This window comes from Phyllostomus hastatus, unplaced genomic scaffold, assembly GCF_019186645.2.
Source record: "Phyllostomus hastatus isolate PE091 unplaced genomic scaffold, TTU_PhHast_1.1 phas_contig_137, whole genome shotgun sequence".
In the NCBI taxonomy this organism is placed as follows: Eukaryota; Metazoa; Chordata; class Mammalia; order Chiroptera; family Phyllostomidae; genus Phyllostomus; species Phyllostomus hastatus.
The window spans coordinates 15,157,594-15,175,275 of record NW_025333583.1 but is presented as its reverse complement, the minus strand read 5'-3'; the positions used below and the strand labels follow the sequence as shown (position 1 = coordinate 15,175,275).

At 35.0% G+C, this 17,682-nt stretch overlaps 1 protein-coding gene and 1 pseudogene across 4 annotated transcripts in view; both read right to left on the bottom strand.

Annotated features, from left to right (window-relative positions):
• Nucleotides 1-17,682, bottom strand: part of KANSL1L (KAT8 regulatory NSL complex subunit 1 like) — a 113,678-nt gene that overhangs the window by 5,655 nt on the left and 90,341 nt on the right. For all 4 annotated transcript variants that reach the window (XM_045855422.1, XM_045855405.1, XM_045855413.1 and 1 more), the window contains 5 exons: nucleotides 17,063-17,228; nucleotides 14,671-14,778; nucleotides 4,092-4,220; nucleotides 2,142-2,257; nucleotides 1,242-1,366 (listed from right to left, as the gene is read on the bottom strand). In XM_045855422.1, coding sequence (XP_045711378.1) covers nucleotides 1,242-1,366; nucleotides 2,142-2,257; nucleotides 4,092-4,220; nucleotides 14,671-14,778; nucleotides 17,063-17,228 — 644 coding nt within the window. The remainder of the gene's footprint in view (nucleotides 1-1,241; nucleotides 1,367-2,141; nucleotides 2,258-4,091; nucleotides 4,221-14,670; nucleotides 14,779-17,062; nucleotides 17,229-17,682) is intronic.
• LOC123829585 lies at nucleotides 11,973-13,150 on the bottom strand (annotated as a pseudogene).

The following is a 17,682-nucleotide window of genomic DNA, read 5'->3' as shown; positions in this document are numbered from 1 at the left end:
TCTAGGTCAGTAACTGATAAACTGGCTCAGACACACACACACACAGCACACCATCCTGGCCTTGTTTGAATTTAATAACCAGATCACAAAATTTCTCAAGATTAAACAGCCATCTCAACCATCTAACCCTAGCCTACCACATAAATTCAATTACTGTTGCTATAGAATATCATAACTACAAATAATAAATGTTATTCCTTATGTGGAATATATCAACATTCTCTGTAGTAATTCTCATAATACCTCCTAGAGTATTAGGAGTTCTTAAACCTCCACTTAGTTACTGAACAGAATTAGAAATGAGCTGTGATAGACAGCAGTAGGAATTACTGGAGTTGTCACCCAGCTCACACCTGTTTCCAACCTCTTCTTTTTTTTAAATTATTTTATTTTTCAATTACAGTTGTCTGTATTTTCTCCCCACCCCTCCCACCTCCAACCTCTTCTGTCAGTGCTTCCTGGGGCCAGATTCCTAGTCTTAAGAAACTGCTTTCAGCATTGCTGAAAAAAATCAAATGATTTCATTGCCAATAGGAAGCAGATCTGTGTATGACATTCAAGGACCTCCACAGTTGGGTCCTAGCTCTTCTAGCATTTAACTCCCTTTATTGCTCTGCACAGAGCCTTGCCTACGTGTTCATATGCCTTTGTTGTGGTCTCCCTATGTCAGTACACTTAACCTTCCACCTATAGGATGTGTTCACAGACTTTCCCATTCATCTTTGTGTTTACTGTGTTTATTGCTGACTTGGCAATTATCTACATCAAAATCTTATTTTTGTTGTCACATGTGTTACTGTCTTAGAGTGTAAATACTCCTTGTAAAAAGAGTTGCTTGCTTTGAATTCATTTTGCAACCTTGTGTAAACCTTCATTTTAAAGAGCAATTATTAATTAAATGAAGTACAATTATTTACATTCCTAAAATACCTTTTAGAGCCATACACATAACAGATAACTACATAGTGAATAAAGAAAAAAAAGACTGCTAAAGTAAGTAAGTCTCAGGAATTCCCAGTTCTTCACAAAAACTGAGAAGTAAAGTTGGGATACTGTACGGCACTTTTTTCAGCATAAGTAATGTAAAGCTGGCTCCATTTCCCCTCCGTAGTTACACAAGTGGGAGGAAGGGGAAGAGGAGCAGCTTTCTTTTATTAATTAATATTTTAGCTTTGCTCTGAAAATGTAAGTTTATTCAAGAAAAGGAAGGAAGAAAGAAAACAGAATGTAAGTATACATACCTTGGAGTAAGTATTTCCTTATACTGGAGTTTCTCTAACTTAGCTGGGGCCACTAGTGACATGGGAATCACAATATTATCTATGTCATAAGAACTCTCACTCCGCAGTCTCCGTCGTGCAGTGTTCTGCAGCAGAGCAAAACAGGGTTATTATAGTTGTACAGCACTATTTAGTTACCTGTGACTATACTCTCAAGTTGTATAAAGATGATCTGGAAGCATAACTTTTATATTTTATAAAAATACTATTAAAAATATGACCATAAAGTGTTGAGAAAAGCAAGGAAGTATACCTGTCTTTTGTAAACCAGACAATGTCTTTTGGGAGGCGGGGCAGGTATGCAGCGTACATTTGTGTGTGCACATGTAACAAACTTTTTAAGACCATAAAAAGTAGGAATGCCTTAAAATGCAAAACTCTTTATTATAAAAGAGTACCATAAGGCAAAGATCATTTAACAAACTCAATTTTTATTGGGAAAGACTTTACTTGGTAAGTCATTTAGTAAAGATCGTTACTACAATCTTCATTTATGTGTTCCTGGTCCCTGCGCTTCACACTTTTTTCTAAACCTTCCCAACTTTTTACCTCTACTCTGATCAAATGAAAAAATAATGCAAGTGCTGGATTCTTACTAGTAATGTTATATTTAGCTTCATGATAATGAGTAGGGAAGGTTATGGTAGTTTGTTTTTAACAGAAATAAAAGCCATAACCAAGGATTAATGAACAAGTAGCTCCCTACTGAAAGTTAATCAAATTTATTGTTCCCTAATAAGTTAGTTCAAAATATTCTAAGATGTGCTAGTAAATTAGGCTATTAACAATATGTACTTCATTCACATTGGTCAGTTTTAAAATTCTGTGAAGCAATTTTAGAGTTTAGTATGCAAAACGTACTTGTGATGAATTCTGGGTTCCTGATGTAACACTGGCATTAGTAGCAGCAGTCAAATTGCTATGGGATCCTGGTTCTGTGCGTTGAAAAGCAAATTTTTCACTTTTGGTTCTTTCTCCTGCCATGGGGGAAAAACATTGAAAATGTCAAACAATGTGACTTACAAGTATTAGAATTATTTTCCTACTAACGTGATTCCTTTTATGTTTATTAGTTTTCTTTTTATTATTTTTTAAACTTATATCAAAAACAAGAGAGTGGAAAAGAATTTTACCCACAATTTTATTTTCTGGGGTAATTACAGTTTTATACATTATTCTACTTTTTGGAAGATCTTAGCTTGATCTTCTATTACTTTTTGAAATTTTTTCTAATAAATTACTAATTTAGAAAAGTTCTTTTTCTCTATTATTTTTATAACATCCTGTTACTTTATCAATGAAATTTTTCTTAGGGTAAGTCTACTTTTTTTAGAGGGTAGGGTATTTTCTGTGTCTCTTTCATGATCCTTTTTTCTATTTGTTTTGGTTCCCTACTTGTGAGTATATATATAATTTATTCACTTATATATTGCCCTTGTTTATTTTACTTTAGTATGACCTCAAAAAATACTTTTCTGTGTAATATAAAGTCTGATACCTAGTCCATATTTAGTTTTTCCCCACTTGTTAAAAAATGTCCTTTATGTAATTTTTTCAAACCAGGATCCACATATTGAAATTGATTCTTGTCTCCTAGGTTTCTTATAATCTAGAATAGTTTATTTTTTCATGATATTTTACTAAAGAGACTAGATGAGGAGTCCTGCACTTTATGGAATTAATCTAGTTTTTTTGTAGTATAGAATCAAACTTGTTCCATTTCCATGTTTCCATCAAACTTGAACTTATATTTATCAATCCAAGTGAAACATTTACATCTTAGGTAATTTGTATTTCATAGTGCATCTTATTAAGATATGCAGGTTTTCCTGTGTTTCACTGTAGGCATGTCTGAACATTCTTCAAAGGCTAGGTTGTCTTAAGAGTGAGGCACTAAAAAGCATAATGAAATCTCTGGTTGTGGGTAGGAATTTAATTTTAACTTGGTCTGTTTTAGCGGGATTTCTAGAGACAGTGATAAATCTGTGACGTCCATCATGTATAATTATAGTCAGTACAGTACATCTTGAGTAAAATTAGTATATCTGGGGAACATTTTATTAATGTATATACAGGGTAAGTTAAAAGAAGGTTTATAGCATATGGAAAATAATACAAAAGTTAAACAATATAAAAATAAACTTTCACATACAACTGTAAACCTACTTTTGCCCCACCCTATATTATATCCACTGGAACAATGAACAAAAAGTATATAATTTGTTACTTAATGTATATCTTTTCAGTTGTTTCATTTTTATCATTAATTAGCCATAACATGGGAACTTTCTGAAATCCCCACAAAATCCTCACTTTATATTACTAGAAGAATCTTAGTTTGAATGATATCTCTCTCATTCATTTTGGAACTGTTAAGTTCGTAAAGGAAATTGAACTAGGTGGTTGAGTTACCTTAAGTGAATCTTATCCAATTTCTCAAAATTCTGACTAAGAGTCAGTGTGTTGACACCTCCACAGTATGTACCAAAAGTGGGGATACATTTCTCTGTGTCAGCCTTGCACTAACATAATTTTAGTCCAGAACACAACCTTTGAGAGTAAGTCCTGTCCAGGGCTATAATACATAACTCTGGTCAGGGAACAAAGGAAAGAAACCCTTAATTGACACAAAGTGGATGGGTGCACAGTCCACAATTAATTCTAAATTGATTATGTGCATGTGCAAATTAATGTTCATAGGACCATGGATGTTTTGTATAATTAGTGACTCCTGAATTATCAATTCCCATGAAGCAGGGCTGGTTTGGAAATCAGAATTTCAGTTTTAGTAATATCCTCATTTTAACCTACCTAGTGCTGTTTCACTCAAGTGTCTTTTCTTTCTTCCCTGTACCAGCTGTGCAGAAGATTCTGACCTTATTTGAGGCTTGCATATAGGAGAATATCCATTTCTCCACTGACTCAGAGAAGCGTTGTGCACTAAAACAAGTGGAAAGAAAGGAAATGGATAGTTTTAATTCCTTAACACAGATAATGGACATTTTAGTGTTTCTGCTTACAACATTGCAGGATATTAATATACTATTTGAAATTACATATAATAAGATTCCTTACATCTTTAGGAATTGTCCAGTTTCCTATAGTAGCTCCATGATTTAAGGGGATGGAAAGGGATCTTTTTTCAAAGTTTTCTACATTACAAAATGTTACAGAAGAGATTGGTTCTTTCTATCTGTAAATCTTGGTTGAATATGACTCAAATCCTTGTTAGTTCCTGCTTACCCTTGGATCTGGAATTAACTCAGGACCAATTAAGATTTTACAGAATCTAAACAGACTGGGACCTCTTGAGAACATAGATTTCGTCGGCCTCTGACAGTGCCTACCACTATTCTTTCACTTTTTTAAAGCAATGAATTGTTAAAACTTTATGTCACTTAATATCTCTGTGCCTCAGTTACTTCATCTGTAAAAATAGGGATAATAGGCATTAGAAGGATGTCTAACATGGTTAAGTACTGAATAAAGGTTAGTTTCTTCATGATCACTGTCTCTTGGAACCCCATATTACCAGTACTTGACTGATCAAACTGGCTGCTTGTTTGAAGGGTTTGGAAATGTGGGAAGGAGTGGAAAAAGGAATATGTGGGCTGAAGTGCCAGATTCTCACCAACACTGAAAAGAAACACAGCCTAGTAAAAGTAACTGGGATTCTTGATTTCAAGATGGCATAGCACTCTAGAAATGACAGATAAGATTTTTATAGACAAGCACAGATCTGCACATATACATCCATACTAACAAGCAAAAAAGGGAAATTGTCAGTGGAGCAGAATCAAAGACTACCACATGGAATTAGACTGAAGAGCAAACTCAATGCAAAAACACATGGAAAATGTTACCACAAAAATGTGATCAACATCAAAGGTGCTCTGGACCTGGAGGAAAGGGGAACTGAGCAGGACAACCACCTGGAGCAACTGATCAGGCGCCAGCACCTTAGCCAGGCTGAATGATGAGAGATTATCCACCTGAATAAAATTGGAGAGTCTTGAGCACAGAGATGGAGAGAGAAGGCAATGTCCATGTACCCGACTTTGAAATGTCCTGCCCATCCTTAACTGCCTCTGAAAGATAGTATAGAGTGCAAATTTCTACTCTTCCCATGAAAAGAAGTGGATACTAGTGTTAGAACTTTAAAGATGAGAATACAATCAAGACTCTAAAAGTCTGAGTACCAGATACACCATAAAAAAAAAGAGGTACAAACAGGAAAACTACCTGAAGAAATAGTTGACAGAACAGATCAACAAGTCTTCAAAGTACTAGCATTGCCAAGAAAAACAGGTGAAAGGCCTCTAGAGAGACCTTAGAGATGGAATATAAAATTTTCATATTTAAAAACAAAATCCAACAGCCGAATTAATGTTCAGAGCTAAAAACCAAAATCAGTGGGTTGGAAGCAGTCCACAATTCAAAGGAATCCAGAGTGATGAAAAAAACAAACCAGAATTGGGGGTTAACGAGTGAGATGAGAGAATGAACAGAGGGCTATATTTGAAGAAATGGTAGCCAAAAAATTATATTAATGCTAAGATTTTGAGAACTCGAGTGTCAAATGGGAAAAAAACCATAAAGCATACAGCACATCACAATGAAAATATCCTCAAGTTACCAGAGAAAGAAGGATATGATGATTGCAAAGGAATGATAATCAGATGGACATAAAGCAAAACAGTGCAGGGACGCGGTGGCTTCAAAGAGCTCAGAGGAATATTAGAATTCCTAGATGGCCTCTAAGATTTTTTTAAGGGGTCAGGACATGTTTTATTATACGAAAAAACAGATACCAACAGACAGCAGGACAGCAAGCACTGTGACGATTGTAGGAGGCAGCTGGGGAGTAGCTAGGAACCAGTATGGCACTGTCTGGATTGGGAGACCACTTGGACACTAAGCCACAGGAAACTTGTAAGCAAAGAGGACTTCCACCTCCTTAGAGCACACTTGCTTAATGAAAACTGAAGGAGTGAAAGGATTACAAAGTACAACTTCAGTAACTGGCTGGTTGGAGAGTTGTTTCTGGACAATAAAAGCAAGTGGGAAACAGCAGATTAGTGAATGTCTGCACCAGCAGCAGGCCCTAGACCACCAGCTTATGTGAGAGCACTTAACGGTGCATGGCCACAGCAAGCCACTGGGTGTGCCAGCGTGGATGCACTTTCCAGGGGGATGTAAGGGAGACTGCCAATATACCAAGTGCTCAAGCTTACTAGGAAACAAACACCAAGAGGCACGGACTCTAAAAACAGAACCAGTATGCCATGTGGGTAAGTCTGCTGCCAAGATTTACCGCTCAAAAAGGAATGTAGAGAAAGATGTTAAGCAGAAGGCAAGATGGCAAGCATAATTCTAAACTCTTCTCAAAAGATATAACTATAATTGTGAAAGTTAGGTTTTAATATGTATGTGTGCCTGGCACATGTAGATGTTCCAGTAGTGCCAACTCTTGTTTTAATAGAAATATTTTTAAAATGGAGCATTTTAAAGCAAAGGCCGGACAATTCACCTTTTTCTTCTAAAAGCAATTCACCACCCTCTTTATCTTCTAAAAGCACATCATATATTTTGAAGAAAACCACGTAAGTGATGCTTTTTTATTGAATTTTACTCAAAAGTTTTCTTCATACTTAACATGTTTCTTTTTTTTTATTGTTTTGTAAGGTTGCAATGGACTCTTGAAACAATGGGCAATATATGACATTTCAGTCTAATTCCACACATTTCTCTTAGTCTGTTTTATTTATAATAACTTTCCCAGCCTTTGGGTTCTTGCTTTCCCAAATCCTGCCCTAAATTCTATCCTAAAACACTCAGTACCTCTCCTGCCTTCCCTTTTAATTTATTCATTCAGTAACTTCATGGAGGTCCAGTTATGCCAGACATAGACATAGTGTTACATATATCTTAGGGACACAGTGGTGAGCAAAAACCAGCATGGTGCCTGCCTGTGATGTAGTTTTATAGGCATTATCTCCACAACTGCAGCTAGTGTGCAGACAGAAGTACTATTGAGAGAAGTTAATAAGAATAAGACAACTCTAGGAAAGGCTTTCCCAGATAAAGCAATAGATTTCAGCTAATAGAAGTAGCTGACGGCAAAGGGAAGGAAAAAATGGTGCATATGAAGGCAAAAGGAAGCAGGACGAATTTGTCAACAACAACAGCAGTAGTGTAGAGTAAGGAAGCACAGTGAAAAGTGCACCATGAACAGGTAGGAGCCAGCCTACATAGGTAGGGCTTCCGATTAAGAGTATTTCCTGTGTCAAATACTGGAAGGGAATGGGGTTAGGGAGCAGGTATGATGTCATTAGGTTTGCATTTTCAAAAGATTGCTTAGTACAGGGATTGCAGGGAAATAATTGATTAGGCAATTTCGGTGGTATAGATAAGGGATCATTAAGCTGGACTGAGAGTAGTAGAGATGAAGACAGTAACAGATGTGAAACAGATTGGTAAGACTGCATTGAAAATGTTTTGATACGAGAATTGGAGGGTGGATGAAGAAGGCTACTGTGGTTGTGCTACTGTTCTTCTCTCATCTGTCCACTCAAAGAATAATAAACTTCAATTTGTCATAATTTCAGACTCAGAAAACTTGGCAGTAGTACAAAGAAGTCCTGTGTACCCTTTACTCAGATTCCCCAAATGTTAACACTTACCACATTTGCTTTTATCTTTCTGAATTCCAATGAAATTAAGTTGCTGGCATGATACCCCTCTAAATACTTTCCAAAATAAGTAAAAGGGCATTCTCTTATATAGCCACACTGATCAAAATCAAGAAATTAATTCTAGTAGCTAACTACAGACCTTACTCAAATTTCATCAATTATTCCTATGATGTTCTTTATAGAAAATTCTGATCACTCTGTATTCAGTTGTCAGTTTTCATTATATCTGAAACAGTTTCATTGTCTTATCTTTTATGACTTTGAATATTTCGATGAGTACAGGCCCTTAAATTGGCATTGTCTTTTCTCTACGTCCTTGTTATTCTAAGTCAGCATTGCTGTCACAACTGCCAGCTATAATGGGCAGTCCACAGTAAATCCAAAGTCTGGAGAACACATACCACTATTTACCTTCACACAATCTACCCTACACATATACCAGGCCATTTGTGTGTACTTGAACACATTGCACTGTCTCATGGCTCCATGACAAGTCACGTGTTTGTTTCCATTTTAAAACTTTGTTACTCAATATGCCCCAATAGCATTTGAGTCACCTAGGACCTTGTTATAAATGCAGAATCTTGGACCCCATTCTAGAATTGCTGAATCAGAATTGGCATTCCAACAACACGGCTAAATTCCATTTAAGTAGAGCTATACATCACTGTCTTACTGGAGTTCATCTTGCTCTTTTCCTATCACTCTTAACCTCTCTTCCCCTGCCTTCCTCTAGGCAGAGTTATACACTTCCTCTTCTTTTTAGAACATTTTCATTATATATGTACCCATTCACGTCTCAATAATTGTGTCTGCTACCCATTACAATTTCTTTGATTTCCTGATTCACCTTTGATTCTTCACTTAACGCTCTACCTGGCACAGAGTAGACACTCAATGAATGTCTACTTTTACTTAGTTCTCTAGAAGTCACTAACAGTAAAATTAATGACTAGCGAGTTAAAATATTTATACAGGATGAAACCTAAGTAGTGCTTATTTGGGTTGGGAGTGGTAGGACAGGAGAGAAGTGGATACAAAGAATACTTCATTATTTGCCTAATAATACAGCATTCAACTCAAATGTCCTTAGTTCTTAATTTCCCATTACTAACATTTCATTACATTACTGAGACATTACTATTAATTCTATGCCTAACACATTTACACTGATCTATTTTTTTTACAGTCAGATAAGAGCAACATTAGAATAAATATAATCACCTCACCTCACTAACATATAATTTCATTTTTGTATATTTCCTTTCAATAATACATTTCATACTTCAAGTATAATTTTATTTGAATATATGTGAAATGTTTTTTATCTGATAACTAACTCTTCATTGTTATTTTTTGAGATGGTCGCCTAACATTCTTCGATTAAATATAATTTAACTATTCCCTAGCCATTAGAGCTGTCATATTATTTCTATTAAGGACATTTTTGAAATAAATTATTTCATGCATGCATTTTTCCTACTTTTAAAAAAGTTTAGTCTCAGGATAAATTCTAAAGAGAATTAAATTATGAAAAAGAACCAGAACATAACCTATATTTTTCTATTATTTCTTTATTCTTTTTTCCTAAACATAAACAATTGTTCCTTGTCCTAAGCACTTTAAATTTACTGTGGGAAATTAAAAAAAAAATGGAGACTAAGATAATGAACTCCCACGTACCTATCATTCAACATCAAAAATTATAAATTGGTAACCAATCCTGTTTCGTCCCCCACCATTTTTTGCTAAAAGTGTTTTAAAGTAAATCCCACACATATCATTTACATGTACTCATATGTCAGCTTGAATCTCCTAACAGATACAGTTTGTGTATTTATATAAGCACATGCATTATCACATCCAACAAAATGAACAATTCACTGATGTCCAACATCCAGTCCAGGTTCAAATTTCTCTGTCTCAAAAGTTGTGCCTGTGTTGGTGTGCAGGTGTGTGTATGCACAGCTGAGTTCAAATCAGGATCCCCAAAAGGCCTACATGTTGCCTCTGACTGCTAAAAAGTAGCATTTTTACATGTATCATACATAAAAGTAAAGCCTTTTTTTTCCTTTTAGATTACTTAGCATTCTTTGATAAATGTTTCCATCCTTATATGAGTTTAAGATATTATTGACCCTGGCAGTGTGGCTCAGCTGGTTGGAGCATTGTCCCGTTAACCAAAAAGCTGTGGGTTGGATCCCCAGACGGGTCAGGGCACGTGCCTGGGTTGCAGGTTTGATCCCCAGTCGGGATGTGTACGGGAGGCAGCAAATTGATGTTTCTCCCATATTGGTATTTCCCTTTCTCTCTCTAAAGGCAATGAAAACAATGGTCCTCAGGTAAGGATAAAATTTTTTAAAGATTTTATTTCTTTTTAGAGAGGGAAGGGAAGGAGAAAGAGAAACATCAATGTGCAGTTGCTGGGGGCTGTGGCCTGCAACCCAGGCATGTGCCCTGACTGGGAATCGAACCTGTGATGCTTTGGTTCGCAGCCCGTGCTCAATCCACTGAGCTACGCCAGCCAGGGAGTATAAAATTTTAAAAAATAAAAAGTAATTTTAAAAAGATATTTTTGAAAGCTGTATATTCCACTACATTAGATAGCTAACCATGTCTATTGTGCTCAAGTTGTTTCTAATTTTTTACTAACACAAATATACTAAGTAAATATGTTATAAATAAAGGTGGTTCTATATTTAAGATTAAACTATGTTCTTGGAAATGGGTTTATTGAATCAGAATACAGAGTTGACAGGTTAGTAATTTATTGTGAGCAAGTATATAAGTAGTTGTTTTCATTTTCCTCAATGGTCTTATTTTAAGAAGTAGATACTTTGAAGGTCTTATAAATGCAATTCACAATACTTCCCAGAAGGCTTATATCAATTCTTAGTGGTACCTCAAATATATGGAGGGTCCTATTTTAGCTACAGTCTTACCAAAATTGATGATTATAATGTTTAAATTTATTAATATAACCAGAAAAAGGAGTCTGGCATATAAGTATTCACCGAATACAAATAGTTTTTCTAATTCATAAGATAGTTTTTACATTAATTTTTTAACTCATCTGGAATGTATTTGAATGTTTATCCATCTTAAATTTGTTTTAAGTTAGAGGTCTCATTTTATCTTTTCCTAAAAGTCATTATTTAATGCCACTAATTACTACAGAAACAGCAGTTTGAGCATGTGCTCTGAGCCATATTGCTTAGATTTGAATCCTAGCTCTGCCACTACTCAACTGTGATCTGGGGAAAGTCAGTCAAAGAGAAAAGTAGTACTTGCTGTACAATATTGCAGAGATTAAAGCAAACAGATATATAGCCCTTCAATTGGTACTGGCATATAAGGAGTACTTCCTAATTGTTCTTTATTATTTATTGACTAGGCCATCCTTTCCAGCTGATAGGAAGCACCACCTTATCATATAATGAACCCTTTGGTCTGTCTCTAGGCCTTTTGTTTCATTTCCTTGATCTGGCTTCCATCAGCACCAACATGTCACCACATGTATTTCTTCTTATGCAGTCTAAACTGAGAATGCATGTAAATGGGTCTATGCAAAATGCACCAATTTAATTTTTTTCCAATCAAAATAAGAAACTAGTATGATCTCATTTCTATTAAGTTCTGAAGGTTGACAGCAAAAGTAATTTTGCTCCTATGAAGGTTAAAAAATCATTTTTTCATAAAATACAAGAGCAACCAATTTCACCATTGAGTAAAAGTAAAAACTGGATTCTTGTTTAAATTAGTCCAAAGTAGTATTTAGGAACTTAATAGTTATAGGCTGCTGCACTGACACCATGACAACCCAAACTGTAGGGTTGGGTCTGGTTTTGTTTTGGTTTTCAATATCTAGTGCTTATGGATTTAGCTCTGGAAATGTTGTAACTGTAAGGCAAGGATCTGATTGGATTCCACCATGGGTATGCTCCTTGGGTTGGATGCCGGAGGGTGAGGCACATTTTGCCAGGCCCGTGTCAACTACCTAGTAGTCATCAAGGTCAAAAAATTTATCTTTTCCTCCTTGGTATTCCATTCCCTAGAAATCTACACGGTACCACAAGATACCTCTAATTTCACCAAATCCTTTCACAAAGTACGATCTTTCTTGTGACTTATCTGTGACAATTCCCAGTGTAGCATAAATTTTTTATAGTTGTTTGCAAACCGTTCCAGCAAAGGCATGCTCTAGTTCATGTTTTTGTCCTCTTTGCCTGTGAAAAGAGATTTACCCATCTCTTCTGGAGTTAGAGAATTTCCTCCTCTTCTGTGCCTTGGCAGTGAAGAACGTATCTCACTACATTCAGATTTTCATGGCCTATTAGAATTTCTACAGCTCCCATTTCTAAAGCCTTTAGTGTATCTTCAACTCCAAAACAGTACTTGCCATGTCCTGGCTGATTTCATCAAAGTATCATTCTAGTAATTCACTCTCTTGAATAAATTTCACGTTGAAGAGTACTTCAGTAGATAACTCATTAGCTTGGTGGAATCCATTTTCACCACCACAGAATGTATCAGATAATTTTAAAACTTTTGAATGCACCCTCTGATCAAACATATCAGATTGACTTAGTTCAGCTTTAAAGTCAACTGATCCAGCTAAAACAAGACCAGCCCCATTCACTTTGTCCCTGGAAGTAGACAGCTGCATAGCAGTCTCAGCTGCTTTCTGAACATAGTTAATGTCACTTTTCCATTCTTAAATGGGCAAAACTCAAGGCTGACTGACCTCTACCATATTTCCTTGGGGAATTCAGAGTGAATTTGTGTAGGATTTCACAGGTGTTTCCTTGGAGTGTGCCAAAAAGTGCACCACTACCATCTATTACAATGAAGCCAAACTTGCTACCCTCTGGTGGTAGCGCTGTAAGAGCCTCTGGATGGAATTTGTTGTCACGCAAATACAATGATGCATTAATTGGTTTGAAACTTTCTTTTCCTTTCCTTCTTCTGTTATAATTGTACCACAGTAAACAACCAGGCCATTTGGAGGTGCTTTGTTATAAAGTTTGAGACTTTATTGTACAGATGTAAGGGCTCCCAGGATTGAAAGGCAGTTTGATTGTGACTTAATGTTAGAGACACAGTTCCAAACTCATCTGCTAACATTTTTGCCACTCCTGAAATCTGGTCTTTGGGAGGAATGGTCAGTGATTTCATGCCTGTGCATCATCGCAGGCCACCTCCAAGCTTCTTGATTTTCCAGATCCACACATCCCTGTCCCCAGCACTGGGCCATCTGCCATCTTCTCACTGCCTCCGCCCTAAGGCCCAGGCCTGGGAGGCTGCAGTTCCTCACTGCCAGCTCCACAGGACTTGAAGGAGTATAGCTTCGTAATACAGTTTGATATCTGACACCTTCTTATTGATTTTTTAGTTTTTATTGGCCACTCAAATATTCTCTGAGATAAACTTCTGAATAATTGTTTCATTATAAGAATACCTATGTGATTCTGACTAGAACTACATTATAAATTAATTTGGGGAAAAGGGACATCTTAAGTTATTTAAAACTGTCTTTTGACAGGAATGGGGTATTTCTCTCCATAACAGCACGTCGTCTTATGTTCCTCAGTAAACTTTTGATGTTTTCCTCATATAGGCCCTTGTTAGGTTTATTCCTAGATATATTTTAATGTGTGTAGGGTAACATTCCTTTACATATTCTAACTTGTTATTACTGGTATTTATAAGTTAATTTATAAACTTTATTTTAAAATCTGGTACTTTTCAGAATTCTAATTCTAAGAGGCATTCAGTTGATTCTTAAGTTTTTGAGTAGATGATTATTTCTTCCTGAAATAATTTTATCTTAAAAGTAAAACATTTTTATGACACTTTTAATACTGATGTTTTAGCTTTGCAGATAGTAAAAATATGTTGATACTTTTTTCTGATAGCTTCCAAGCACAATGTCCCCACCCCCATTCAGAGTACTCAGAAACATTTCATTATAATTTTTCAGGTTTTATTTTATAATTTTAGTTTTTTACTTGAAATTCTTGAACCAGTTAGAATTAATTCTGATACATAATATGAAATGACTGTGCAAATGAACTTTCCCCCAAAGACTAACAATATTCTTTAGTGAATAGTTCTCCATTTTCTCACTGATTTCACTTATATAATAAAGTATAAGCTGTTAGTCTACCTCATGGGTCTACTTTCTTAAATGTAAGTAAAACTGAATCTAAGCTAATAATTATAGGTTTTTTGTCATACTTCCATAAGTGGTTGTGCTAGATTCTCTCAATACTTTTTCTAGCAATTCTTTTTATATCTTCTCTTTATTTTTCCCAATGGGCTTTACAGTTATTTTGTTAAGTTAATCAAATTCTATTAGAATTCCTAATTATACTGCATTAAATATTTAAACCAATAGGGAGAACTTACATCCTTATTAATCTTACTGTCCAGGAATGCTGTTTATCCATATTTATTTAAATTTCTTTTTTTATTTATCAGTAGTATTTCATAATTTCCATTCAGTAAGTATCACACATTTCTGGTTAGGATTACTCCTGTGTATTTTCTGTGTGTGTGTGTGTGAAAAGTGAATATTAAAAATTAAAGATTTACATTTATTCCTTTGATAAGTTTTATTTCTTTCAAAAGCAAAAATAGTATATGAAAAATATAAAAGGTATATATATAAAGTACAAGATCTGTAAATGACATACCAGGGGACGGAGATAGGATACAGTCTCCTACAAATTTATTTTCGGCAAGATCTCCTTTTATTTCAGTCTTTTTTAACAATGTTTCAAAGTGAAAATGGAGAGGCACATCTGGAAAAATAAGTTAAAAAACCATATTTTCAGTGAACACTACTCTTTATAGATTCATTAAGATTGCTTTCTTTCCATAAATAGCACATACCTTATAAGCTTAGAAAAATAAGGAAAAGCTTAAAAAGTCACAATTCTCACAAGTGGTAGAATATTCTTTCAAACATATAGGTAGTGGTATTTTGGAATTGCTGATTGAATGTTCTAAATAAATAAACATGATGAACAACTAAAATAGTACATAGATGAACAGAATTGTAAATATTCACAAATGAAAACAGATGTACCCAAAATGTCTTTAGTCAAACATACAGCCAAACCTGGGGACTCTTTTTAAGATCATTCTATCCCATCTCCAAAACCTTTGCATTGGAAATAATGAGGTTTCCAAAAGATAAAATAGATGGCTTTAATTACTTGAAGGAAAAACTTTTCAGATGCCACTTTTTATGAAAATGTCAATTTTTACATTTTCTTAGGTTACCAGTATTATGAATCACAAAATGAATCTTTTACAAGTATTGAAGCCTATTGACAAGATAGCTCTCATTAAAGAGAGACATTCAAGTCACTGTTTGCATTCTATATTCTCACAACCAAAAGAGAAGCTAAGTAGTAAGATGTGCTTCACATTTATCAAGGGTTATTTTTTAAATCAAGAACACAAAAACAAATTCATCTTAAAAAGCACTTATTAAGAGAAACCTAACCTTTTTCCTAGGAAACATAATTTTATAAAGCAGTTGATATACTGGACATGTTACTGAGAGAAGGTATTTATTTTTTTAAGAAAACTATGAACACATAGCAGGATAGACCTAGGAAGGGTCTGAATTTTAAACAAAGAAGCATCTCTCCCTCAAATGATGTATTTTGATGGCAGATCCATACTAAAGTGTGAAAAAATATGGAAAAAAAAAGGGTTCATGAGTATCATCATGGAGGCTGGCTGAAACATTTCAGGATTCTGATATTTCCAATTACCAAAACATAAGTTTGTTTCTCCAAAGAACTAGCACTTACTTTCATAAAGAGACTATCATCTATTCTACCATTGTTCTTCATGAGTTGTGAGAAAACATGATATAACTAGGGAAGGTTCTTGTTCTACCCAAATACCTTCCTTAGCACCCACACTGTTGCTGGTGGGCTTTCATCAAAATTCTTCATAACACTTTATTATACGTATTAGTTTACATTTCTATTGTCTTAAACTAGACTGCAAGTACCTTGAGGGATTTATTTATATTTATACTCCTAACTCCTATTTAGTACCTAGTATACAGTACTAGGTGTTCAGATTTTTACTAAATGAACACAAGAAGAAAAGAATAATCCTAATTAGTAGGTGAGAAAGATAATCTTATTATAGGGGGCATAAAAGGATTGAGATAAAGGACTAGCTCTCAGGGTTATATCGTCAGAGCAAATGTACTAATAAGAAACAGGCAGTGAAGAGTAAAAGTTAGGAATATGGCTCTGGAGGATGACTATCTCAGACCAAATCCTACCTTTATCACTAATTATCTGTGTCATCCCAGATGAGTAATTTAATATCTCCAACATTCTCGTATGTATCTAAGATAGAGGACAATAGTGCCTACCATCATAGAGCTGTAAGAAATAAGAAAGGGTAACATGCTTTTATATGGCCCAGTGTACACTAAGACCAAATGCTAGCTGCATTACTATTATATTTATTAGTTTCTTTCTATTAAGGTTTCCTCAAAGATGTAATCAAATAGTTCTTGCCAGGAACTCACTTCAAAATATGAAGTACTTAAGACACCATTTTAATTCTGGTAAAAACCAAAGTAAGATTCAGAGCAGGGATAAGTACAAAGACTAGTGCTTTACAAAGAGCAGCAGTCCCTGGACGATTAGGACCAAAGGCTGAAAGGAAACGAAAGCCCATTTGAGATATTCCTATAAAGAGAAGAACCTGAGATAACCAGAAGGTAAAATGTTTGTTTGTTTGTTTCTTTTTTTTTTTTAAAGCTCAGTATGTACTTTAGTTCTTAGATAAGACGGGAAAGGTTCCAACAGAAGCCAGTAACTGGAACCTTAAAACCACTTTGGGATGTGGGGATGTATATGTCTCATTTACCCTGTTGTAGATTATAGATATTCTCAGGCTGTGACTTAATTCCTCTATGAAAACTGTTTAGTTATAATATCCAGGATAATTGATAACTAAAATGTTATCAGATTCCTTGTATTTATAGGATTAAATTTCACTTAGAAAATATTCAGTTACTTAGAAAATTTCTATAAGGGGGCTTACCTGATGGCAATGATAGAACAGAGTGGAAAGAAGAATCTAGCTCTGATACATGTTCTCTGAATATTTGAGACTTTGAATTGTGTTCACAGGTACTCCAAGTTGAAGCTGACTGCAGACAAGGCATTTGTGTAGTATTTAAAAACACAGTTTCTTTTGAAGGCAAAGTCTGCAAGAAAAAAAAACATCATTTAAAGACTTCATTTTTTTTCCCCTTGAAAACTGAGAAAGAGAGAATGTAACAGTTATAGCACAGTATCTGAATAACAGAGAAAGAAGTCCTGGCTTAAGTCACCTTGGAGAAAGACCTTTAAAATGACAGGGTGAGAGAAGTTACTTAAGGCCATGAATGTGATGAGCCTTGACTATTCCTTTTCAGTTTTTCAAAATGAAGAGCAACGTCTATAAAAATGGGTCTTTTTTCCATCTTGTAAAATAACAATGAGGAGAAATGAGTTTGAGAAACTTTGGGTAAAAAGAAAGTGGTTACACTCCAGATTAGTGAGAACTCTAGGAGATCGTGAGCAAGGACTATGGTAAGAACTGTGCATATTCTTTGCCTCGTTGCAACCTATCACAACCAATGAGTGAAACTTAAATTTCTGCCTTAAATTCTACTGACA